This window comes from Dunckerocampus dactyliophorus, chromosome 14, assembly GCF_027744805.1.
Source record: "Dunckerocampus dactyliophorus isolate RoL2022-P2 chromosome 14, RoL_Ddac_1.1, whole genome shotgun sequence".
In the NCBI taxonomy this organism is placed as follows: domain Eukaryota; kingdom Metazoa; phylum Chordata; class Actinopteri; order Syngnathiformes; family Syngnathidae; genus Dunckerocampus; species Dunckerocampus dactyliophorus.
Window position 1 is genome coordinate 26,206,277 of NC_072832.1, and position 24,860 is coordinate 26,231,136.

The 24,860-nt window shown below is 42.4% G+C and overlaps 1 protein-coding gene across 4 annotated transcripts in view; it reads left to right on the forward strand.

Moving 5' to 3' along the window:
• The window catches only part of nckap1 (NCK-associated protein 1), a 52,763-nt gene that overhangs the window by 20,729 nt on the left and 7,174 nt on the right, over window positions 1-24,860 (forward strand). For 2 of the 4 annotated variants that reach the window (XM_054799162.1, XM_054799164.1), the window contains 23 exons: window positions 1,110-1,202; window positions 1,269-1,325; window positions 1,401-1,543; window positions 5,588-5,678; window positions 7,710-7,847; window positions 7,929-7,977; window positions 8,057-8,213; window positions 9,619-9,675; window positions 10,036-10,132; window positions 10,304-10,410; window positions 10,503-10,635; window positions 10,731-10,812; window positions 10,901-10,959; window positions 12,052-12,197; window positions 12,287-12,419; window positions 12,517-12,636; window positions 16,300-16,439; window positions 16,538-16,669; window positions 19,023-19,241; window positions 21,189-21,319; window positions 21,401-21,498; window positions 21,573-21,666; window positions 21,749-21,831. In XM_054799162.1, coding sequence (XP_054655137.1) covers window positions 1,110-1,202; window positions 1,269-1,325; window positions 1,401-1,543; window positions 5,588-5,678; window positions 7,710-7,847; window positions 7,929-7,977; window positions 8,057-8,213; window positions 9,619-9,675; window positions 10,036-10,132; window positions 10,304-10,410; window positions 10,503-10,635; window positions 10,731-10,812; window positions 10,901-10,959; window positions 12,052-12,197; window positions 12,287-12,419; window positions 12,517-12,636; window positions 16,300-16,439; window positions 16,538-16,669; window positions 19,023-19,241; window positions 21,189-21,319; window positions 21,401-21,498; window positions 21,573-21,666; window positions 21,749-21,831 — 2,559 coding nt within the window. The remainder of the gene's footprint in view (window positions 1-1,109; window positions 1,203-1,268; window positions 1,326-1,400; window positions 1,544-5,587; window positions 5,679-7,709; window positions 7,848-7,928; window positions 7,978-8,056; window positions 8,214-9,618; window positions 9,676-10,035; window positions 10,133-10,303; window positions 10,411-10,502; window positions 10,636-10,730; window positions 10,813-10,900; window positions 10,960-12,051; window positions 12,198-12,286; window positions 12,420-12,516; window positions 12,637-16,299; window positions 16,440-16,537; window positions 16,670-19,022; window positions 19,242-21,188; window positions 21,320-21,400; window positions 21,499-21,572; window positions 21,667-21,748; window positions 21,832-24,860) is intronic. The other 2 variants (XM_054799163.1, XM_054799165.1) reach the window with 1 other exon arrangement.

A 24,860-nucleotide genomic window follows, 5' to 3' on the forward strand; every position in this document is an offset into this window, starting at 1 on the left:
GCAGACAGCAGAATTCATGGTTCCATTTATCACAGCAAGTCTTCCAGGTCCTGAAGCAGCAAAACAGCCCCAGACCATCACACTACCACCACCATATTTTACTGTTGGTATGATGTTTTTGTTTTTTTATGTGTGCCCTTACTTTTATGTCAGATGTAATGGGACACACACCTTCCAAAAAGTTCAACTTTTGTCTCGCCAGACTACAGTATTTTCAGAGTATTTTCCCAAAGGTCTTGGGGATCATCAAGATGTTTTCTGGCAAAATTGAGACAAGCCTTAATGTTCTTTTTGTTCAGCAGTGGTTTTGGTCTTGGAATTCGTTTTTGCCCAGTGACTTTCTTATGGTGGAGTCATGAACAATGACCTTAACTGAGGCAAGTGACACATGCAGTTCTTTGGATATTTTTATGGGGTCTTTTGTGATCTCTTGGATGAGTTTTCACTGTGCTGTTGGGATAATTTTGGTTGGCCAGACACTCCTGGGAAGGTTCACCAATGTTCCATGTTTTTGCCATTTGTGGAACATGGCTCTCACTGTGGTTGGCTGGTGTCCCAAAGCTTTAGAAATGGCCGTATAACCTTTTACACACTGATAAGTCTTTATTAATATAAGTTAAGTTATGTTTTAATGAGGGGGTTCATGACTTTTTCACACAGGGCCATGTGGGTTTGGATTTTTTTTCTCCCTTAAAAATAAAAACTTTTATTTAAAATTGCATTTTGTGTTCAGTTGTGTTGTCATTGACTAATATTTAAAATTGTTAGACAATCTGAAACATTTAAGTGTGACAAATATGCAAAAAAAAAAAAGAGAGATCAGGAAGGGGGCAAACGCTTTTCACACAACTGTATATATAAAAGGTATGTTTCCAAAATTATATTATATATGATTTTACAATGATATATCATTCTACTAATTGTATTATTAGTTAAAAATGGTTGAGGAAAACCACACATGTATTAAAGTGAACTTCAGCTGCTGCGTGTCATGCAAGGATATGAATGAAATACTAAACTACAATGTTCTTTTAAACATTGATTGATAGCCAATAGTTTAGTCTTCTACATACATGATATTAATACTTAGATGTTTCCTGGTGTTACAGCAACAGCTGGCTCAGCTGCAGAAAGAAAAGTCAGAAATTCTGAAGAACTTGGCTCTGTACTACTTCACCTTTGTAGATGTCATGGAATTTAAGGTAGGAGGACACAGTGACTATCATGTGATGAGGAGTTTTCATTCAAGTATTCATGTGAACCGACAGGACCACGTTTGTGAGCTGCTCAACACCATCGACGCGTGCCAAGTCTTCTTTGACATTGTAAGTCCGATAAGCACATTTCACCTGGAATTAAACGTCATGGGTGTGTTCTGACTCTACTTTGCCTTCTGCCAGACGGTGAACTTTGACCTCACCAAGAACTACTTGGACCTGGTGGTGACTTACACGACACTCATGATAATATTGTCACGCATCGAGGAGAGGAAAGCCATCATCGGACTGTACAACTACGCTCACGAGATGACGCACGGAGCCAGGTGACTACAAAACACATACATCCATACTAGGGGTGTAACGCTACGGCATCCTCACAGCTCTCTACGTACCCCATTTTAAGGTAATAGTCACTTCAATTTCAGCACAGTAAGGGTGCAGAATACACACCATGAAACTACCTAGCCAATGGATAAAATTCTTGAATTAAAAAAAAATAATGATGTGATGGAATATACAGTCGTCCCTCGCCACTTTGCACTTCAAATTTCAGTTTTTCAAAAAATAAATAAATTAACAAATACCGTATTTTCACAGCCATTAGGCGCACCTTATTAAAAGGCGCAGTCTCAGTTACAGGTGCTATTTCTGTATTTAACACATACAAGGCGCACCGTATTATTGGGCGCAGGTATGGTCAAACATACGGGCTCAGGAATCAGTGAGGAAGCTTTATTTCTTTGAACAGATTAAAAACAGAGCTCTAATTAATCTTATCAAACCCACTTGAAATCAGGAAGGTCATCACTCAACACAACAGTCTCAGTCATGGTGCACAACTAAAAACATCACATAGCAACGCAGCAGACAAAAACAGACACTACCGCTATTTGTGCAGAACAATAACTAACAACTATGTAGCTTAAACATGTAACTTTAAGAGCATTTGCACCAAAACAGTCCCGCAAAGCATGCTGGGGAACAGGAAGTGCTCCCAGCGACGCTACAATACGCTAGCATGCATGCTAGCGTATGCTTTTAAAAAAACAGCGGGAGCAAAACTGAGTTCGGTTGTGCTTTATTGAAGTATTTAACAATGTATTCATGTTATTTTTGATCAATCTTCATCCACAAATCCATCAAAGTCCTCACCTTCTGATCCCAAATGGACAGCGGGGCAACTTCTCCATCAAACACGTCAAGTTCCCTCTCGTCATTGTCAGTCAGTCTCGTTGCTGTGCGGCTCCTCAGAAATGATGCCGGCTTTTGTGAGAGCTCGAACAACAGTGCATCAGACAAGTTGGCCCAAGCATCCACAATCCATTCACAAATTGGGGCGTAACTCACACGGCGCTGTCTCCCAGTCTTAGTGAAGCTGTGTTCACTAGCTGTCATCCATCGCTCTTTATGCAGCGTCTTCCTCTTAAAAATCACCATAGGTGGCAGTTTCTGACCGTTACCATGGCAACCAAGCACAACAGTAAAACCCGACTTCTCGTGCCCCGTTGTGCGTATCACTTCCGTGCTGGTCCCCGTCTCCCGCTGGTGGTTCACCGTGATCTAGAAAGTGAGCGGCACGTCATCCATGTTGGTGATGTGGTTGGGCTGGATGTGTTTGTCGGCAATGTTTGTACTGCAGTAGGAGCTTGTACTGTAATCCGCTGGATGTTGCTGCGCCACAGTAGTCCTTGCCCGTATGGATAGATGGCGCCGTTTTGTAAAATATACCTATATATCTACTGGGGGCGTGCCTTTAGCGTCCTCTTTCACGTCCGCCTTTCCTCTATACAAGCAGCGTGTCGGCAGGAGATGCTTCCCAGTCAGTCGAGCGGAGAGCTCATCAAAGTTACACAGCAACGCTTACAGATTTTGGAACTCGGTGCACATACAAGGCACGCAGCATTATAAAGCGCCCCGTCCATTTTGGACAAAATTTAAGACTTTTAAGTGCGCTTTATAGTTGTGAAAATACGGTAATCGCTGTTTCGTAGTTAACTACAGCCTGTTAATAATAAATAAAATATTCATATTTAAGCAAATGTTATGTATTTATGGCCTAAATGAAGCTTTTTCAAGCATAAAAATGGCTAAATGAACTAAAATATAACTAAAAGGCATTCATAATACACATTGAAAGACGTGTAGTATTCTACTCTGCTCAGTAAGTGGCAGTAATGTTACATTGATGGCCACCCCAGGAAGTACGCGGTGATAATGTGACTCTTCCAATGCTAACATATGTGAGTTTATATTCTGTCTTATAATGTCGTAGATAGATAGATAGATAGATAGATTGATCATGAATCGATTGACCATGATTAACTGTATCGTCATATACAAGGTTTCTTTTTAGGAAAGCAAATCAATGAAGGTAAGTACAACAATTATTGTTGTTATTTTTAGTATTACAGTATTTTTATTTGTCATTTTTTAAAAAGGTAAAAAAAAATTACACATGTAAAGACCAGAGCCCAACCGATATGGGATTTTTGGGGCCAATACCGATATTGGTAGCTGAAAAAAGCTGATATCCAATATAATGGCCAATGTATGAAAAAAGAGCATTGATCTACACTGGATATATGTTGTACATCAACATAAATTCTTATAATACCCTAAATACGATTCAATGCAAAGAAGCAGAAGCCTACCAAATGAAAATCAGGAAGTTTTAGTACGACTGTCAACATAAGGACCTTTACTTTTAGGTGTTGCCACATATGTGTAGTGTTCTTTGCTTTGCTGGTGCTGGAGCCCTGGCTAACTTGCATACTTAGGGCATTTTGGTAATTAGCCTAGAGTTTGATACTATAGTTGAGCATTTTAAAATCATAACAAATGGCTGCATTGGGCTGAAAGTGAAAATCCAACAGCTAATGTGAGGTGTTTTTCACATGATGTGTTTCGCATAGAAAATGGATGGATGGATGAATATTCACAAAAACAGCTTACCAGTATCAATTAGTCATATTTACTAGCCTTTGAAAAGTTCTGTCTGCAGCCACTGAGTATTTTCAAACAGCTGCTGAAAACAAACGCTGAAGCAAACATTAAAAAGTGGAAAAAAAAAGTTGACTCCACACAAAATAAGAAATAATTAAAACATGCATCACGTTACTAGATTTCATACAAGGGACTAAACTACATTTTATGTGACAATGTAGCTGCTTTCAAAACATGCAATATAGCAAATGACAACTAAACACATTACTTGGAACGTTATCAAAATGATTTAATGAAGACATTAACTTGTGAATATATGAGCCCCTGGAAAGTGAAGTCAAGTGAAATGGGAGGCCGTGTATATATCTTTCTTTCACTTTAAAAGGCTGTATAATAATTTTACATAGTGGTGGACATGTGAATTAACAGTTGCATATATGTTCATCTCTCAGAGATGCAACGTATACGACGTTAAAGCGCTCTAATGCGCTCTCTAAAACTTGCATGAAAACTAGAATGTTCTCCTTGACGGGACCTGACGGCGTGGCACTAAAGTGTAGCGTTACATTGTTTTACAAAGTCACAGCTTGCCATGGCGTACAAAAATGCAGTTCCTTCTCACGTTTAAGTCGTCTCTTCTTACAGCGGACCGACAGAGCGGCAGAGGGGGAGCGCTGCTCTGTGTTTGAGGGGGAGGAGTCAAATGCAAGCAGACAGAAACACAAAGAGGGAGTGACTGCATCTCAGTGCAGCAAAAAAAAAAAAAAAGTTATATATCTGTTCCATTTTCACCTATATTAATTGGTGATATGTCATAATCGGCCCTGCCGATATATCGGTCGGGCTCTAGTGAAGACAAACTTTTGTGTTATTTTGTATTATTAGTATCAGCAGTTCAGCTTTCTCTCATTACATTATGCCTTTTTGCTCTATTTTTTCATTCTTGCTGGGTTTTTTTTGTTTTTTTTCCTCCCCCCACAATGTGCCACGGGCCCATAGAAATGAACTGTGGTCTGCAAATGTTTACCTGGGCTGCACATTGGGACAACCCCCTGGTTTATGTATTTCACTGGGAAGGTGAAGCGTTACCAAATAACCTTTCAATGGAAATGCACACTACCCGGGCTTGTGGAAGTGCCCTGCATGTCTCCATCTCCGCTCTCGTGGCAAATACTTGACCTTTTATGGCTACTTCTATTTGATTACCAAGTACAAGTAAATGCGTGATTCACTTTTACACGTGGGAGTTGGGTACACCTCTGTACCAAATCAAAGGCTCCATACCGAAATATCAGAATGGGAATGAATGTAGCGTTACACCCCAATGCATATCCTCATTCATGTGTGTCTTTCTGTCAGCTCACTTCTGAAATGGTTTCTAGTGTTTGGTGAGCTAACGCTGTGTGTTACTGTTTGTGTCTCAGCGACCGTGAGTATCCTAGGCTGGGCCAGATGATCGTGGATTATGAAAATCCTCTGAAGAAGATGATGGAGGAGTTTGTGCCACACGGGAAGGTAGTCCATTTACAGTCATTTTGCATTTCAGATGTGTTAAAGTCAGGATGAAATGATGAAAACTGGGCTCAAATGTGACACCATACACTTTAACATACGTTGCTATGTTACAGTATCTACCAACGATTAGGCCTGTCACGATAATGGATAAATGGATTAATTGAACGATAAAAAAATCCAGGTCAATAATTATGATGCCCTCAATAAATTGACATGTGCATGTGTAGCAGACTTGTAATGGCATCCGGATTGAAGAACACACACCAAGTCAGGATCTGTACATTTATTTTCTGTGGAACAATGCCAAGGAGGGCACAATATTAGCGGGCACACACAGCAGCATTCCCTGACTTCAGCTGCTCAAACGTCCACGTTATCGTTTGGTTTGTACAACATAATAAAACTGTTCACATTTAAGGATCCATTTTCTTAAAGTGACATTTCAATAACAAAAATAAAACATAAAAAAAAATAAAGGCTTCACCGGGCGTTCTAGCCCCCATAGACAATGTACTTCTAAGTTTTATAAAGTGCACAACAAAGTGTATCTTATCTTAACAGTGAATGGTGCAATCCCTCCAAGTGCATATTAACATAGAAACATTTGGCAATTAACATACCTGTGGAACAATGGCAAGGAGGGCACAATATTAGCGGGCACACACAGCAGCATTCCCTGACTTCTGCAGCAAGTCACATAAAAGGGGAATTTTCGTCAGACTTAAGTGGAATATTAATGACGTTTTTTTCCCAACTAAAAGTCACCAAAACAGCTCCACAGCGATTTAGCAAATGCTTATAATATTTACACATTCAATATACATTGAAAAGAACGATTTTTAAGCATTTTGTTACACACAGGAGCAGACAGCCTAGACACGTCTTACCAGCTGCTCAAACGTCCACGTTATGGCAGCAGACACGCGTTTCTCCCTGTGTGCGTCACTATAAAGGGTCCCCCTTGCAACAGCAACCACAACAAAAATTAGTTCCATCAAAACATAAATGCAGGTTTTGAGAATGTTCACAACAAAAAGCACAGTATTTTAAATCAAAGATTTCACTCGGCTACACATGTTTGTGTGTCTTTCATCTGCTCGACTCTGTGCCACACAGGCTGGATGACAAGAGGGTTCACTCTGCATCAGTCTGTGCGCATTGGTTCTATAGTGGAATGAACTGAGAGAGTGGGCAGTCATCTCATTCAGCCTCTTTGTGGAGGCGAGGCTACTAGCAACTAGCTCCACTTTAGTAGCAGTTAGCTTCGTGAGCTAGCTAATGCTAACATGAATGGCAGCACAAAAGCGATTTTTTTTGTGAATGCCGCAGCCACAGTGTGGGAATATTGGAAATATTTTGGTTTTAAACAGAACGAACACGTTTACTGCATGAACACCGACGACCGACACGGACAGCTTTCTCAACTGGAAAAAAAAAACTACCGACATAGGTGCCTCGGGCAGCAGAGCCTTTGTCCCGACAGTCAACACTCACTGAGGTGTTTGGTCGGCAAAAATAAACAAAACAGTGCAAAATGGTGTGTGCTCACAGACGCTGGCTACATTGCAAAAACAGGCAACTCCTGTGTCAAGCGAATGTCTCACGCAGGTTCACCGTACACTATACTTGAGTACCATCTAGTGGTTCAAATGTGAATTACACCTCATGACAATAATGAATGAAAAAATGGTCTAAAAAATGTTGCAGATAATATTGAATGTTGCCGATAATTTGTAGCACAATTGTCGACCAGCTACATGTTTTTATTGTGACAGGCCTACCAAGTAGCGTGTTCATAACATCATTTCACAACTTTCTGAAGCATCACGTCACAAAAGTGATGTTAAAAATCATGTTCAGTGTGTTGTTTGAAGTTTTGGTCCAAAAAAAGAAATGGACGGGGATTTAGGGATTTAGTCAGGGTGGTGTTCAGGCCAGGTCCTCCTTTGTTCCTGGTGAGCTGCAAGACTATATTTAACGTTCAATAGTTTTGTAAAAATTAATCCCCATGACGGTTTTCTGTCGCCGCAGTCTCTGTCAGACGCTCTCATCAGTCTTCAGATGGTCTATCCCAGAAGGAACCTTTCCGCTGACCAGTGGAGGAATGCCCAGCTGCTGTCTCTTATCTCAGCTCCCTCCACTATGCTCAACCCTGCACAGTCAGACACTGTTAGTGTCACACCTTCACATCAAATCATGTCAATTAATTGATGAGAAGATCATCTCATGAGCATGTTTCTCTCTTTCCAGATGCCTTGTGAATATTTATCTCTGGACACAATGGAAAAATGGATAGTGTGTAAGTACTGAAAGGGATGCAGTCAGCCATTTAAGTTGTGATTGAGCGTTGCGTTCCATTTTCCTCCTCTTCTGTCCAGTCGGGTTCATCCTTTGCCACGCTGTGCTGAACAGTGACGCGGCGGCGTTGTCATTGTGGAAGCTGGCGCTGCAAAGCTCCACCTGCCTGTGTCTCTTCAGGGATGAAGTCTTCCACATCCACAAGGCTGCTGAGGACCTCTTTGTCAACATCCGAGGGTAAGAGTGGACACACGGGGGCACACAAAAGTCGACATGCTTGGCTGCCACCGTCACTGCACAGTGCATTCTGGGCCCCACGTTGAAATGCCCAACAACAAACCATTGTCACCAACTCGTTGTTGGACAGATGCTAGTCTGCAGTTTGACCTCTGTCAAAGGCACCAAACTCCGCAGCTCAGGATTGCAGTCAGCGTTTGAACACCCCCTCACTTTGCATGCCTGCACGTGTGTCGTCTGTTTCTCTGTGCTGTACAACACAATATATATACAGTGGTGTGTGTGTGGTGTTTTTTGCATGTATTTCCACACTTAAAGGTTTCAGATCATCAAACAAATTTAAATATTAGTCAATGACAACACAACAGTTTTTAAATGAAATCTTTTATTATTAAGGGAGAAAAAAATCCAAACTTACATGTCCCTGTGTGAAAAGGTGATTACCCCCACCCTGTTAAAATGTAACTTAACTGAGATTAATTGAGGCCTATCAGTGTGGAAAAAAGTTATAAAGCCATTTCTAAAGCTTTGGGACTCCAGCCAACCACAGTGAGAGCCATTAGAGCCATCCAATCTTCAGGATTGGGATCGGCTGCCGATCCACTGTATTTTGAAGATCGGATAATATTGACTTCCGCCACGATCCGGTTGCCGTATAACGTTCGTAACTCTGGGCCACACTCCAACATGGTAGGTTGCCTCAAAGCTGGTTGCCACTCGACTCCCGCCACGTGCAAGAAGAAGAAAACGCAACAACACCATGTAGACATGTCCGCAGTGTACCGCGGTGAAGTTAGTTTCACATTGGATATTCGACTCCGTAGCTACAGCGGTAGTTCCCCCTCACTGTGGCCGGACTGCTGTGTCATGGTGCAGGGAGCTTGCATGGGAAGTGCTGCTCTATCCGCTGGTTGTTTATACTAGGGGCCGTAAATAAATTACTATTGCATTGAAGAGAGTTTGTTAAAAAAAAAAAAAGTATTCTAAATCACACCACAAATTGATATAACCATGTCAAATGATTAGTCCTACCCTAAAAGCATTTTGCACACTCATTTTTTCCAATTTTATCTTATATAGGGTGGACTTTTATTGGATCTTTTATTGGATTTGGGACCTGACTCACAGAAGTTTGTTACAAAAGCCAAACAATATTGTTGGTCATGCTGCGTAATAAAAATGATAATTTAGCAATTATTTTTAATGCTTTGAAGAGCTATTTTCATTTTTGGGTTAAAAAGAATGTCATTTTGAGCCAGGAGCCAAAGGAGAAAATATTTGGTGTTGAAAGCATCTTAAGTGAGACGTTTTCCTGCTCATCATGTTTGTGTCATTTGAGCTGCATCTGCCTATGAAATGAATTAGTTATTTGTGTTAAGAAAAGTCTATTTTGTGTGTTTTCCAGGTACAACAAGCGCATCAATGACATCAGAGAGTGCAAGGAGCAGGCCCTGTCTCATGCGTACGAAGACATTTTCTCTATCCCAACTGTTCTTCCAACTTAAAAAACTAATTTATTTAGTCGCCTACTTTTGCATTTCCTTTTCTGCTTTTAACCATCACGCCAGCGACCTGTTCATCTGCCTCTCCGGGACTCGTCTCGCCTTCCTTTTTCTGTCTTTGTCTTCTCCCCATTTCATCTTCTGTGCTTAATCTGTCTCCCGCTTTCATCTTTGTTCTTATTCTTCCGCCATGGCTGTCATTTACTCACTCTGCTGTCTGGCGGGGATTGTCCTCAAAGTGTCAAAACGGTGTGTAATCTTGTGGCTGGTATGTTCCAAGCCGCCGCTCTGACTTCTTCCTCCCATCTGCCGCTCTGCAGTGGCTCCATGCACCGAGAGAGGCGCAAATTCCTTAGGTCGGCCCTCAAGGAGCTGGCCACCGTCTTGGCGGACCAGCCGGGGCTGCTGGGCCCAAAGGTAACGCACCATAGTTGCCACCTTGAGTAGCACTGTAAGAAGTCTGTGTTTGCTGCGCAAAGCAATGATAAACCACATTAAGAAGCACAAATACAAGTTTTTTTAAATTAAAGATTTACAAATATCTTCAAAGTGTATGCAAATGTGCTGCCTCTCTCTCCGTCCTCGTAGGCGTTGTTTGTATTCATGGCGCTGTCGTTCGCCCGTGACGAGATCATCTGGTTGCTTCGACACGCAGACAACATCCAGAAGAAAAGCACAGACGACTTCATCGACAAGTATGCACAAATGTTCAATCGAGCAAACAGGTCAAGCCTTAGCATGCCAGCAGGCTGTGGTTTTATGCTACTTGTGCGTGTGTGTTTGCCAGACACCTGGCAGAGTTGATCTTCTACATGGAGGAGCTGCGAGCCCATGTCAGGAAGTACGGCCCGGTCATGCAGCGGTACTACGTGCAGTACCTGTCAGGTTTTGATGCTGTTGTGCTAAACGAGCTGGTGCAGGTAATCAGAGAATACTTGAGTGCTGCACATAGCATTCACACACGTACGCAACGCAAAGCTTCTCATGGCAATGACTGCTCTGCTACGTCTGTTAGAACCTGTCTGTGTGTCCAGAGGATGAGTCCATCATCATGTCTTCATTTGTCAACACCATGACCTCCCTCAGCGTCAAACAAGGTAAGCCGAGTAATGAAGGAGTGGAAAATCTGTGTGAAATGAGCCAGCATAGAAACCTGAAATGAGCTAAAGTATTTGTACGTTGCAGTGGAGGATGGCGAGGTGTTTGACTTCAGAGGCATGAGGCTCGACTGGTTTAGACTGCAGGTGAGCATTCTGGGATTCTCAAATGGGGGTGCGCAAACATTTTTTTTTTGCATGAAATGAATGATGTTGTGGCGTATGGTTTAAAAAGCGCATAACTATGAATAAGAGTCTCACTCTCACTTAAATGAGACTTACTGAAGGTCACTACTCATTTTCCGTAAGATGCAATATTTCTTACTTGAAAATGACAATTTTTATAAGTTCATGTTTATCAGAAGAATCTAGGTTGAAATGAATAATTGCTATGGCATCTTGTACATAATTTATTTGATTTTTTTAACACTCGGTCTACCAGAATTCTGCAACTACTAGAATGACCATAGCAGTCATTTTGACTCTTTGTATATAATTTGGATTATCATTAAAAAGATCTAAAAATAAATTGGTGGAATAGGTAAAAACACATCAGGACACTAAATGAAAACTATAGTGATGGAGTGTTTGATTGAATTGACACAACAACACTTCTCTGCAATTACACATGCAAACTCGAACTGCAACCATTTTCTCTGAAGCAAGGCTAAAGCCTCCATAGCTGTCACCTTCTTTCTGCTTGTCATTTTTGTCTCTCTTGGGTTTAGAGTGACGCTACAGCTAGGTTTTAGCATCACAGAGCATAAAAAACAAACAACCAATAGAGCAGGAGGAAGGGCGGGAAAAATTTAGCAAATAGTGAAATATGACACCCCCTGTAAAAAGCAGGCAGTCAATTTGACTGCTATGGTCATTCGAGGTAGTAATACTCAGATCTAATTTGTGTTTTGAAATTTTAATGATAAAACAATGTTAGAATAAGGGTCAGGGTCCTATGGGTACATAGTTTTTTTTTAACCAAGTTATGACATTGCAAACTTTGAAAACAGTCAAAATGATTGCCTTGGGAGTTCGAGTGTTAATTGGCATGAGGGTTATAAGGGGGTCTCTCCTGCTCTAAACAAGTATTTCCAAAGCTTGTAGAAATCCCTGAAGCCTTGATTTGATCAGTGCTTCAATGTTTGAAAGGTAAATGATCCATTTGTGTGCAGTTAACTCTTGCCAAAGCTTCCAAGAGCTGTGATGCTAAACGTGTGGAATGATGGTTCCTCTGTGCAGGCATACACCAGCGTGTCCAAAGCTAGTCTCGGCATCGCCGACCACAAGGAGCTCGGCAAAATGATGAACACCATCATCTTCCACACCAAGATGGTGGACTCGCTGGTGGAGATGCTGGTGGAGACGTCAGACCTGTCCATATTCTGGTGAGACGGGCAGAATGATCATGCATCCGCAGAGCTTGTGTCATGAAACCTCTGCTCTTTGTGTGTCTGTATATTCCTCGTTTGTGCAGCTTCTACAGTCGTGCATTTGAGAAGATGTTCCAGCAGTGCTTGGAGCTTCCCTCACAGAGCCGTCACTCCATCTGCTTCCCTTTGCTTTGCACACACTTCATGTCCTGCACACATGAGCTGTGTCCCGAGGAGGTGAGCGGATACACACAGTTACATACCACAACACACTGACACAATGTAGCATCAGGGAAATCATCATCATTTTCTGCATTTTGCTTTGTCGTTGCAGCGTCATCACATAGGAGACCGCAGCTTGTCACTGTGCAACATGTTTTTGGATGAGATGGCCAAACAAGCCCGGAACCTGATCACCGATATCTGCACTGAACAGTGTACCCTCAGTGACCAGGTGAGACATTTAGCTCATAACATCACTGATGGATGAAGTTACTCTCAATATTTCACCAAACATCAACACATCCACTCATCTCAAAGTCAATTCAGAAAGAGCTAGTGATGTGTACATTCGTTACGCGAGATGTCACATGACAGTTTTAGGGAAGAGGTGCTGCCTCAGTCAATATCGGTTGATATCGCTGTTCGTATTGAAGTGCTGGACAAGACCTGCACGGTAATCCCTTGTTTATTGCTGTAAATTGGTTCTAGATCCCACCATGAAAAGGGAATTTTCGCAAAAATTGCATTCCTTATTTATGAATCAAATTTTTTGGTAGTTAGAGCATAGAAAAACTCTTTACGACCTTCTAAATACGCTTTTTAACATCATTAGAGCCCTCTAGACATGAAATAAGACCCCTATAGTCACCTTTACACTCCTATTTCCCAATATAGTAGACATAATAAGAGAAAATAATAAGACATAAATACGACTCGTGCTCCTGTGTGTTGCTGTAAATGTGTTCCGGTGGTAAGGGAGTTGAGTGGGGGCGTAGACAGGAAGTGACATCGGGGGTTCAGTTTTAGCTCGGCGTGGGGTTATGGCTGCAAGAGTAACTGTGTTGGGGATTGTGAAGTCTGGTGTTTGTGTGTCTCACAGACTATTACAGTAACGTCACTGGCACCCAGTGACCAGTGCAGTTAAGTTTGACTTGACTTCATAAAAATAGAAAAAATAACTTATAGAAGTATATTTTTAATATTTTATATAAAATAACTTAAATACATTTTTATAATTTTTTATTTATTTTTTTTAAACAGGGTGTGCCATCTTTGATGCGCTATGTCAGACTTCCTCTAAGCAGTCAGAATCAGGGAAGTCAAACAAAAAATGAGGTGTGTGTGTCATGCCAGTGTAAGCCAGGGTTTCAGGATGCTAGCTAGCTGATGTCGTGGAAGTTGGGTGTAAATGAAGAATGGGATCTACGGCTGCAGGAGGCAAGTTTATTCATGTGAACAGCTAGTCTCTGATGCACTACATCCGGTTTACTTGTGGTAACAAGGGTGGGTGTGACAAAACATAGCCTATGCCAACATTGAGGCAGCAAACGATGTTTACTAGTGCTAACACACTAGCTTAACTCATCCAGCTAAAAAATCTTTTATACCGAAAAGCACCGTGTATAAACCGCACTTTTTTTCCACTGGTAAGAAGCAAAAAATCGGGGTGCGGTTTATACACAATGACAGGTCTGTGACCAGACGCCGAAATTGACGAGAAGCCCATTTTAGAATAGCCGTCTGTGGGTCAGACAGTTGCTTTGACTTTAGCGCCCTCTGCTGTACAGTTGCTGAAAATGCTTGTGTATGCAACTAACTTATCTGACGGCTGTCTGTATTTTCACACAGTGAAACGATCTCTATATACACTGAAGCTAACCCAAGCTTCCATTAAAACATTGCAGATGATGTAGAATACAATACAATGTTGGAGTTTATTCAAATTCACACTGAAGCAATGCAATAAAATAATAATACAGAAAAAGAGAAGCAGTGAAAGATAAGATATCAAAACATCTCTGAAAATTGCAAATTTCTTTATTTTTATTTTTTATTATTATTATTATTATTATTAATCTGTGCTTAGCCATAATATTAAAGATCTAGATGCCGAAGTTCAGATTTCTCCTTTATTCTTCTTTTTGAAATTGCTTAGTACCTTTACGCATGTTGATTTGAGATGAAAGAGTTGGCAAGCGTTTATGAACTAAAAAAATTTTTTCCCCCGCCGTGAGCCTGAAAATGGGGTGCGGTTAATACACGGGTGCAGTTTATACACAGTGCTTTACGGTAAGTTGTTTGATATTATATTATTTACGGTGGTGTGACAAAGTGTTTGCCCCCTTCATGATTTCTTATTTTTTTGCACGTTTGTCACACTTAAATGTTTCAGATCATCAAAAAAATGTAAATATTAGTCAATGACAACACAACTGAACACAAAATGCAGTTTTTAAATGAAACGTTTGAGAAAAACATCCAAAGCTACATGTCCCTGTGTGAAAAAGTGATTTCCCCCTAAAGCTAATAACTGGTTGGGCCCCCCTTAGCAGCAACAACTGCAATCAAGTGTTTGTGATAACTTGCAATGAGTCTCTTCCAGCGCTGTGGAGGAATTTTGCAGAATTGTTGTCATTCAGCCACATTGGAGGCTTTTCCAGCATGAAGCGCCTTTTTAAGGTCATGCCACAGCATCTCAATAGGATTCAGGTCAGGACTTGGACTAGGCCACTCCAAAATGTTCAGCCATCCAGAGGTGGACTTGCTGGTGTGTTTTGGATCATTGTCCTGCTGCAGAACCCAAGTTGCTTTCAGCTTGAGGTCACCAACAGATGGCCGCACACTCTCCTTCAGCAGAATTCATGGTTCCATTTATCACAGCAAGTCTTCCAGGTCCTGCAGCAGCAAAACAGCTCCAGACCACCACACTACCACCACCATATTTTACTGTTGGTATGATGTTCTTTTTCTGAAATGTGGCGTTACTTTTACGTGAGATGTAATGGGACACAACTTCTAAAAAGTTCAACTTTTTTCTCGTCAGACCACAGAGTATTTTCCCAAAGGTCTTGGGTATCATTAAGATGTTTCCTGGCAAAATTGAGACGAGCCTTAATGTTCTTTTGGTTCAGCAGTGGTTTTGGTCTTGTAACTTGTTTTTGCCCAGTGACTTTCTTATGGTGGAGTCATGAACACCAACCTTCACTGAGGCAAGTGAGGCCTGCAGTTCTTTGGATGTTGTTGTGGGGTCTTTTGTGACTTCTTGGATGAGTCGTCGTGGCGCTCTTGGGGTCATTTTGTTTGGCCGGACGCTCCTGGGAAGGTTCACCACCGTTCTGTATTTTGGCCATTTGTGGATTATGGCTCTCGCTGTTGTTCGCTGGAGTCCCAGAGCTTTAGAAATGGCTGTATAACCTTTTACACACTGATAGATCTCAATTAATCTCAATTAAGTTATGTTTTAACAGGGGTGCAATCACTTTTTCCACACAGGGCCATACAGGTTTGTATTTTTTTTTCACCCTTTCATAGTAAAAAGTTTCATTTAAAAACTGCATTTTGTGTTCAGTTGTATTGTCATTGACTAATATTTACATTTGTTTGATGATCTGAAACATTTAATTTTGACAAACATGCAAAAAAAAAAGAAAAAATCAGGAAGAGGGCAAACACTTTTTCGCTCCAGTGTATAGAGGTTAGTGCATGTTTAAATGCTCACATAAACAAGAGCACATGCGCAAATGTCAAAAGTTCATTCATTCATTTTCTATGTCGCCTGTCCTCATAGAAAGTTCATTTCATAAAAAAAACAAAAAACATGGAGAAGTTCAGACATTTTATCCAAAAAGAACTCATTTGAACCATGTAGACTTTAATGACCTTGCCTCTTAAAAGCACTGGAATCGAGAATCGTTAGAAACCGTATTCGTAAGGAGAAATCGGAACCGGAATTGTTCAAATTCAAACGATGCCCAAGCCTAATCTGCTGGCTGCGCTCCTTGCTGGGAAACTAAATGAATGTGCTAAAGATTGTTGACGGCCAACCTCACCGGTCTTATTCCATGTATCTGGCTGACCCTCCGCCATCGTTCCTTTTCTGCTTTTTCTTGGGCAGCTGCTTCCCAAACACTGTGCCAAAACCATCAGCCAGGCCGTCAACAAGAAGAGCAAGAAGGCGACCGGGAAAAAGGGTGAGCCGGAGAGAGAGAAACCAGGAGTGGAGAGCATGCGGAAGAACAGACTACTGGTCACCAAGTAAGTTGACTTCACTACCTGCTTCTTGAGCTAATACATCACAGGTGTTAGAATTATCCATCAGCAGTTTGGGACTAAAACATTTCTTCTTCATCCAGTCTGGACAAACTCCACACTGCTCTGTCAGAACTCTGCTTCTCCATCAACTACGTTCCCAACCTGGCAGTGTGGGAGCACACGTTCACACCGAGAGAGTACCTCACCTCCCACCTGGAGATCCGATTTACCAAGTAAACACGCATGCAAGCACAGAATGTTCAATGAGCCAGCAGAGTAAATGCCACCTCACTGGTCAATTTTATCGAGCCCAGGAAGGAAGTGGGAGATTTAAGTGGCCAATTGGCCTGTCACGATAATCGATTAATCGAACTATTAAAAAAAAAAACAAACAGGTTGATAATTATGACGCCCTTGATAAACACAGGCTGGATGACAAGAGGGTTCACTCTGCATCTGTCTGTGCGCATTGGTTCTATAGTGGAATGAACTGAGAGTGAGCCCTCATCCCATTCAGCCTCTTTGTGGAAGCCCGGCTACTAGTTAGTGGATACAGAGGGTTTAGCAGTTAGCTTCGTGAGGCAGCACACGCCAACATGAATGAAGGCGCAGAAGCGATGGTTCCTGAGGCGAATACCACAGCCGACAGCCTCAGTGTGTGGATATTACGGTTTTAAACAGAATGAACACTTTGAGCACATGAGCACCGACGACCGATATGGACAGTTTTTTCAACTGGGGAAAGAAAAACACAGATGGAGGTGCCTCGGGCAGCAAAGCCTTCGCCCCAACAGTCAACGCTTACTGAGGCGTTTGGTTGGCAAAGTAAATACAGTACAGTCAAACCTGTCTTAGCGGCCACCTTTATAGAACAGCCACCTGCCTATAGCGGCCGCTGAAGAAGGAACACACACACCCCGCAGCAAATTTACATGTTATAGACCCTGTGTATAGCAGTCACCTGTCTAACGCGGCCAGCGCCCACCCATTTTGTATCCCTTGGTCAATATCTGACCGCATAGAGCGGCCAAATTACCGACTCAAGTAGAAGCTTCATGCATGATTGTTTTTCAATCAATGAAGCCGTCGTGTGTAGACTTTAATTACTGAGTCCTAGCTCAGTCACAATCATTCACAAGATCCACACAAACTGTCAGTTGTTCCACATAAAAAAGTCGTCTTCTTTCGAGCTCGTTATTTCCTGGTTAAACATGTAACTTTAAGAGCATTTGCACCAAAACATTACCGCAAAGTAGGCTGGGAACAGGACATGCTCCCAGCGACGCTACAATACAATACAATACTGCTTGCACGCTAATGCTAGAATATGTTTTTAAAAAGCAGCGAGAGCAAAACTGAGTTCGGTTGTACTTAATTGAAGTAGTTTAGAATGTACCCACGTTATTTTTGATCAATCCTCATCCACAAATCCATCAAAGTCCTCATCTTCTGTAGTCGACACAAAAAAAAGCCGTCTTCTTTGCCGTTCGCTTAACTTGTCAGTGTTATTCAGCTCCGAACCGTAGGAAGGGCGACCTGACTCCACCAAAGAAGGAAACTTCTCCTGTTGCTTCTGCCAACTTTATTTATTGAATGCGGCCACCAGAGAGCATCTCAGAACACACACACCTCCAGTCTCGTTTCTCCTTCCTGCTTGCCCACAAGGCAAAGGTTAAACAAGCCCCACTACATAGCTGTCCAGGCAATGCCTGTAACAAGTGACACCGTTTATTTCCTGGTGTGAGACAATGTGCACTGGTCAATACTGTAATGCCGCTTGTTGTGGGGAAGGAGAGACTCACGTCGGCGATGCACTTTAATGGCTTTATTAACAGCGGAGAACACTGCAGGACTTTACATCCACGCCAACATAAACACACTTCCCAACTCTCTCCAAACTCACAGCTAGCACTGAGCCTAGCTCTCCTGCTCGGGACGCCCACCGTCACTTCCTGATGAACTAAAGGTGTAATGACACTCTGCCGTATAAAAAGTAAAATATTAAAAACAAGCGTAAGACATTACTAGCACAGCTTTGTTCTGTGGGTCGTGGATAATAACAAGCCTAGTAGTGCTGTACAACTTTTATCCGCAGTCCCACAGTGCCCTCTACTGGTCAACATTATTATTATTTTCTTTTTTTTTCCTCTACTGGTCAACACTCAAACTGGACACCAACCTGTCTATAGGCCACCTGTCTATAGCAGCCACTTTTGCAGTCTCCCTCTTGTGGCCGCTATAGACAAGTTTGACTGTATAAACGAAAGAGTGCAAAATGGTGCACGCTCACGGACAGTGTCGCTGGCTACATTGCAAAAACTTAATTAGGCAACTTCTGTGTCAAGCTAATGTCTCACACAGGTACACCGTACACTATATTTGAGTACCATCTAGCAGTTCAAATGTGAATTACACCTCATGACAATTAATGGAAAAAATTCAATAAATCAATAAAAATAAAAATCAATAAAATCGATTATCAACAATAATTTGTAGCACAATTATCGACGAGCAAAATTTGTTATCCTGACAGGCCTAGTGGCCACTCTGGTTCCGCAGCCGACAAAGCTCTGCCTCTTTCCCCAGGTCCATCGTGGGCATGACGATGTACAACCAGGCCACTCAGGAGATTGCCAAGCCCAGCGAGCTGCTGACCAGCGTGCGGGCCTACATGACAGTACTGCAGTCCATCGAGAACTATGTCACCATCGACATCACGAGGGTCTTCAACAACGTCCTGCTGCAGCAGACGCAGCACCTGGACAGCCACGGCGAGCCCACCATCACCAGCCTGTACACCAACTGGTGAGTGTGTGTGCCTGACAGCGCTTCCTCCTACAGTGACTAGCTGGCTTTCACACTGTTCACCTCCCAGATACGATAAAGTGGCATCAAGAACGCTTGAGAAACTTCAGCAAGGCTGAAACATCTTTTTCACTTCTGAGTGAACAATGATTTTAAAAGATTAAAAGGAGGTACATTTTCATCCAGATTTCTTCAGGATGCTGCAGAATAGGCATGTAACAATTACCGGTATTAATAATTAACCGTGGTAAAACTCTCGACAGTTAGTATTACCGTTTCAAATTAAAATTATGGTAAAAACCTTGCTTGATAACCGTACTCGGATAAACTCACAAACCAGTGACACTGCTCATTTCCTGGACAAGCAGCCGTTAGTTACGTTGTGTATCTTTCTCTCTCTCTCTTACTGCACCAACTCTGATTTAAACAAAAGCCCTTGCACTCAAAAATGCTGCCCACAGCTCACAGCGCATTGTGCGGTGCGATCACGTGCCCTTTGGAGACCTATAAGCGCACGCACCCAGAAGAGGGCGTACATGCACAGTTTGCAATGCTGGGCTTGGGCAAGGAAAGTGTGTTTGATTTCAGAGCAACACTTGATGAAAAAACATAGCATAAAAGCATAAAAACCTAAATATGTAAAAATTGTGGTTTTTAACAGTGGTACATGTGTTCTGTACATTTGACCTGTATTATCAAGTACTTGTGAATGAGACGTGCTTTCTGCTAGGGATGCTCCGATCAGGTTTTTATGCTGCAGATACAAATCACGTAGAGTGAGTGTAAATGTTTAAATGTACTATTGGCTATGTCAGGGGTCACCAACCTTTTTTTCTTAAAAAAAAAAAAAAAAACGGTTGGTGACCCTTTTACCAAACGTAAATGGCCAAGAGCTACTAATTTTTAATACATTTTCATAGCTTATTTCAAACCAAACAAATCAAATATGCTTGCTTAACTCACATTTTGTATTTCAGAATGCATTTCTTTCTAGTGTTCCCACATTATTAACTGAAAACCTGAGTGGAAAAGCTTGCGGGCACCTTGTAGTCGCGGGGGGCTCCCTGGTGCCCGTAGGCACCACGTTGGTAACCCCTGTGCTATATGACATGAAAGGGGAACCATAAAATTGAGACAAAAACATATTTGACTTATTTTTTCAAAACCACTGGTGAAACTTAGAGGATCAGGCGCCTTCTTTAAGACTTAACAGCTTGGTGGTGCTCCAGCAGGACCCCCAGGCAGTCAGTAAATCTAGTTTCCTCCACCGCCGCCGACGGCCGGCCATCCAGTCCGATGAATCCAACCACTATCCGCTTTAGACCCCCAACAGGCACTCACCCACGGGCGCTTGTCTCGCCCCACCCACCAATGAGCACAGCGTGAGCCGCGAAAGCTCACCACACCCTGCCAAGTGCCCGCCTCGCAAATGCTGCACCAAACTAGCATAGCTAGCGAGACTATTTTCATGTCGTTTTGCAGGATGCAAAACTTATATCATTCTCACAACGAGAGGAAGTCCCACACGGCAGACATGCTTGTTTTGGTTTTGTGAAGTGAAAGTGGGCGGGAGAAGGTCGCTATAGGCTGGATGCTGCAATAGGGGCAGAGGTGATCGGCGAAGTTGATTGGCGTTAAAAAGCAAATATCAGCATATGCCGATACCGTGCTTTTTTACCGAAATCGGCCGATACTGATCGGTGGCCGAGTGATCGGAGCACCCCTACTTTCGGCGCAAAAATCTGCCCATTTTAGTGGAAAAAATAAAAATATTGGGTGTTTTTTGCTAATGCTGAATATGGCGGGATCTACTGTATTGTTACATACATCCGTGGTTGCAATTGGAAACCAACCTTCATGTTACTTCCACCTTTTTATCAGACTCATAGCAAAAAAAAACGTAATACTTAGTCTGAGGTGTGTGTCTGTGTGTCTGTGTACCTGTAGGTACTTGGAGACGTTGCTCCGCCAGGTCAGCAACGGCCATATTGCTTACTTCCCTGCCATGAAGGCCTTTGTTAACCTTCCCACAGAGAACGAGCTGACCTTCAACGCTGAGGAATACTCGGACATCTCTGGTACACCCACGTCCTCTTCACTAAACAAAGACAAGTACAATCCCTTTTTCACAACTCATTTCCTTTTTTGCTCCCTCGCAGAGATGCGCTCGTTGTCCGAGCTCTTGGGTCCGTACGGCATGAAGTTCCTCAGTGAGAGTCTCATGTGGCACATCTCCTCACAGGTGGCAGAGCTGAAGGTACAACAAGCTCCAGTGTAGAGATTCACAGCTCACGCACCACAACTTACAGTGTTCTGTGTCTGTGTGTGAAGAAACTGGTGGTGGAGAACATGGAAGTCTTGACTCAGATGAGAACCAGCTTTGACAAACCGGACCACATGGTGGCGCTGTTCAAGAAGCTCACCTGTAAGCATGGTTTGCTCTTTTGCTGTTAGTGTGAAGGATCAGCAGCGCATCAGTGATCATCTTTGGATTTGACTCTTTGTAGCTGTGGACAGCGTGCTGAAGAGAATGACCATCATCGGAGTCATCCTCTCGTTCCGCTCCCTGGCTCAGGAGGCGCTGAGAGATGTAAGTAGCACACGTTCATTCTCTTTCTCACACACTCAAATGGTATCATTGTCATTCTAGCAGATTTACAGCAGTAATGGAGGCAGAGTGTCTTACTTTTTCTGTAGACAATTCTATTGTAATTGTAATTGGACCAGAATAAAACATGTTAGCAAATACAGCAGTGCTTTGGAATAAATGAAGCAAGTACATAGCACCTTTAAGCGCCAAAGTCACAACATTGGTGAATTTAACAAGTTATTTCTGCAAATATGGCGCCTCATGTAGTAAATACTTTACACCAGGAGATGGCGGACATCTATAACTTCAATCCGAGCAACATTTATGGGTGTTTCTATGCAAAGTTTATAAGTTGGTAGACCAGGGGTCGCCAACCCGTCGATCGTGAGCTACTAGTCGATCTTTGGGACTTTGCCGGTCGATTGCGAGAACATTTTGAAAAAAATGTATTATTATATCAGTGTCCACACCTCCCAGAGAGCGGCCAACAGGCACGCATTTCGACCACTGAACACGCCCGTACGCCTTGCCACTATCCAGGCAGCAACCCGCCAGCCCCAGCAAGGAGCCCACTCCCCAAAACCCGGCCGGAGATACACTAGTACACCGACTCTCCCACCCATGCTAGGAAAAAGGTCGAGCGAGAGAGGAAGGGAGTGACAGAGCACTGCAGCGATGTGCTTTCGGACACAACAGTAATTATTGCACGTTAAGTCTGCCTTTGCTACCTCAAAGTTAAGGCACAAATATAACTCCACAGACGTGCACCTCCACAAAAATCTTTGAGCCGCGATGACGCCGCTCGTTACGGGCTGACTGTTGTAGCGCATTGACCATTGATCTGCATCGTTCGTCCACTACACTGAGCCAACAAGCCAAATAGTTGTGGTTTAGTTGTGGAATTGATCTTGTGCCGATTCACCAGGGATCTTGGTCTCAAAGGTTGGTGACCACTGTTATAGACTTCTAAGCCCCTTGTGCGGCAGCGCATCCGCTCACCATGACAGTGCACATGCAGCATACTTGAGCTGAAGCTTTGCTAAACCGTGTTCAGGGTAGCAGGAGGGGACGTGGTGGGTTGTCAAAACGGCTAATAGTGAGTGGGCTAGCAGGAATGTTAAAACAAAAAAAAAAGCCGGAAATAGCGGCATACACGGTACCATCCGCAGGAGACTCCTCGGCAGAAAATACACTGCTAATAGGTCGATATGACCTGGATGGATGAATGAGATTATTCACAGGCATAATAGATAGATATTGTAGATACTGTAGATACTTTATATCTATCTATGTAATAATAGCAGTAATTATGGCGGTGGAGGCAGCAGCGGTGTTCAAGATCCCGCTGTAAATGACAATGACAACGGCTGGGTTTACTTGAGAGATGATGAAGAGTATCACAAGTAGGGGTGGGAATCTCAGGCCACCTCACAATTCAATGCGATTACGATTCAGAGGCCTGCGATGCGACGCAATGATAAAACAATATATATAATTTCGTTCACTGTGTACTACTAAAACAAAGCCTATCTGTAATGATCCACAATTAAAATAAACACGAAAAAGATTAATTTCCCAGAGCTATTTGGGATTTCTGAAAAAAAGAATATAGAGATATTAAGAAAAAAGTAGCGACTCGGGAACTTGTTGGCGCCAGAGTAAACATATTTGGTAAGTTTACATTCATTTAAACGGACATTTATGTATGTTTATCTTCAATACTAGCAAAATCCGGTACTAGCAAGAGTACTCAATCAACACACCAGCTGCTTTTCCTCCTCTGAACCACTTTGACACCTCCAAATTCCCTCCACATCTGACAGCCAATGGAGAGACTCATACAATTCACTCTGGATGTGAACTTGTCACTCACTAGTGCAGCTGGTCACAGCCGCTCATCGCCACCCATGTGCAGTGTTTGCTACACGTTGGCGATGAGTTTTTGCCAATCGTAGTTGTTTGTCGCCTCCCGTGTGTGGCGCCCATTAAACTTAGGTGCACCGCCATAAACTGTCCAGATGGCCATTCCGCTTTCTGTCTTTTTGTTCCGTTTTTTTTTTGTTGTTGTTGTTGTTGTTCCGTCAGCATCGATTATTGACATTTTTGAATCGATTGTCATTATCTGCATCGCTATGCATCTAAGAATCGATTTTTCCCCCGCCCCTAATCACAAGTGGATCAGACATTTTGATGGGCCGGTATTGTCGAGACAGGGATCTGACAAACTCTGAGCCTGGTGATGTCATAATATGCACATTAGATGAGTAAATTTACTCCCATCACAAGCTTTGGGTGATCGTGATGATTTCTCTCATTTACAGTATGCAGTTATCTCTAACCATTTTCAAGCTACAACCTTTTGAAATAGTAACGTCAAAACTGAAAAAAACTGGTAAGTGTACAGTCCTCATCACATTTTTTTTTTTTTACTAAATTTAAGCATTTGGAGGCATAAAAATGGCTAAATGAAATATGTACTATTGTACACTGGTCACCAGGTGTCAGTAATGGTGCTGTAATGCTGGGTGAGACACACAAGCACGAGACCTGATAGGCAGAACAACAAGCTTTTATTATGTCCGTCACTGTCCGCCACCCTCCACTCTTCTCCCCTCGCACCAGAACACACACAAGTACGAGTCTTTTTTTAGGTCTTATTTTCTCTTATGTCTACTACATTGCTTAGGAGGAGTGTAAAGGCGACTATAGGGGTGTTATTCCATGTCTTGAGGGCTCTAATAATGTTATAAAGTGTATTTAGAAGGTGGTAAACAGGTTTTCTATGCTCTAGTTACCAAAATATTCCATTTATAAAAAAGGAGTCCTACTTGGCAGGAATTCACTTAGCACAGTCAGGTCTGCAACCATAAAGGAGGGTTTACTGTACTGCATATAGAACTTGACTTGCATGGTCCAACATGGCCACAGTGTGTCCCACTGGACATATTAAGTGATATGAGTGATATTTGTGTTGACACTTTGATAAAGTCTCACAAGTAGTGTACAATACAACTTGGCCTGTCATGATA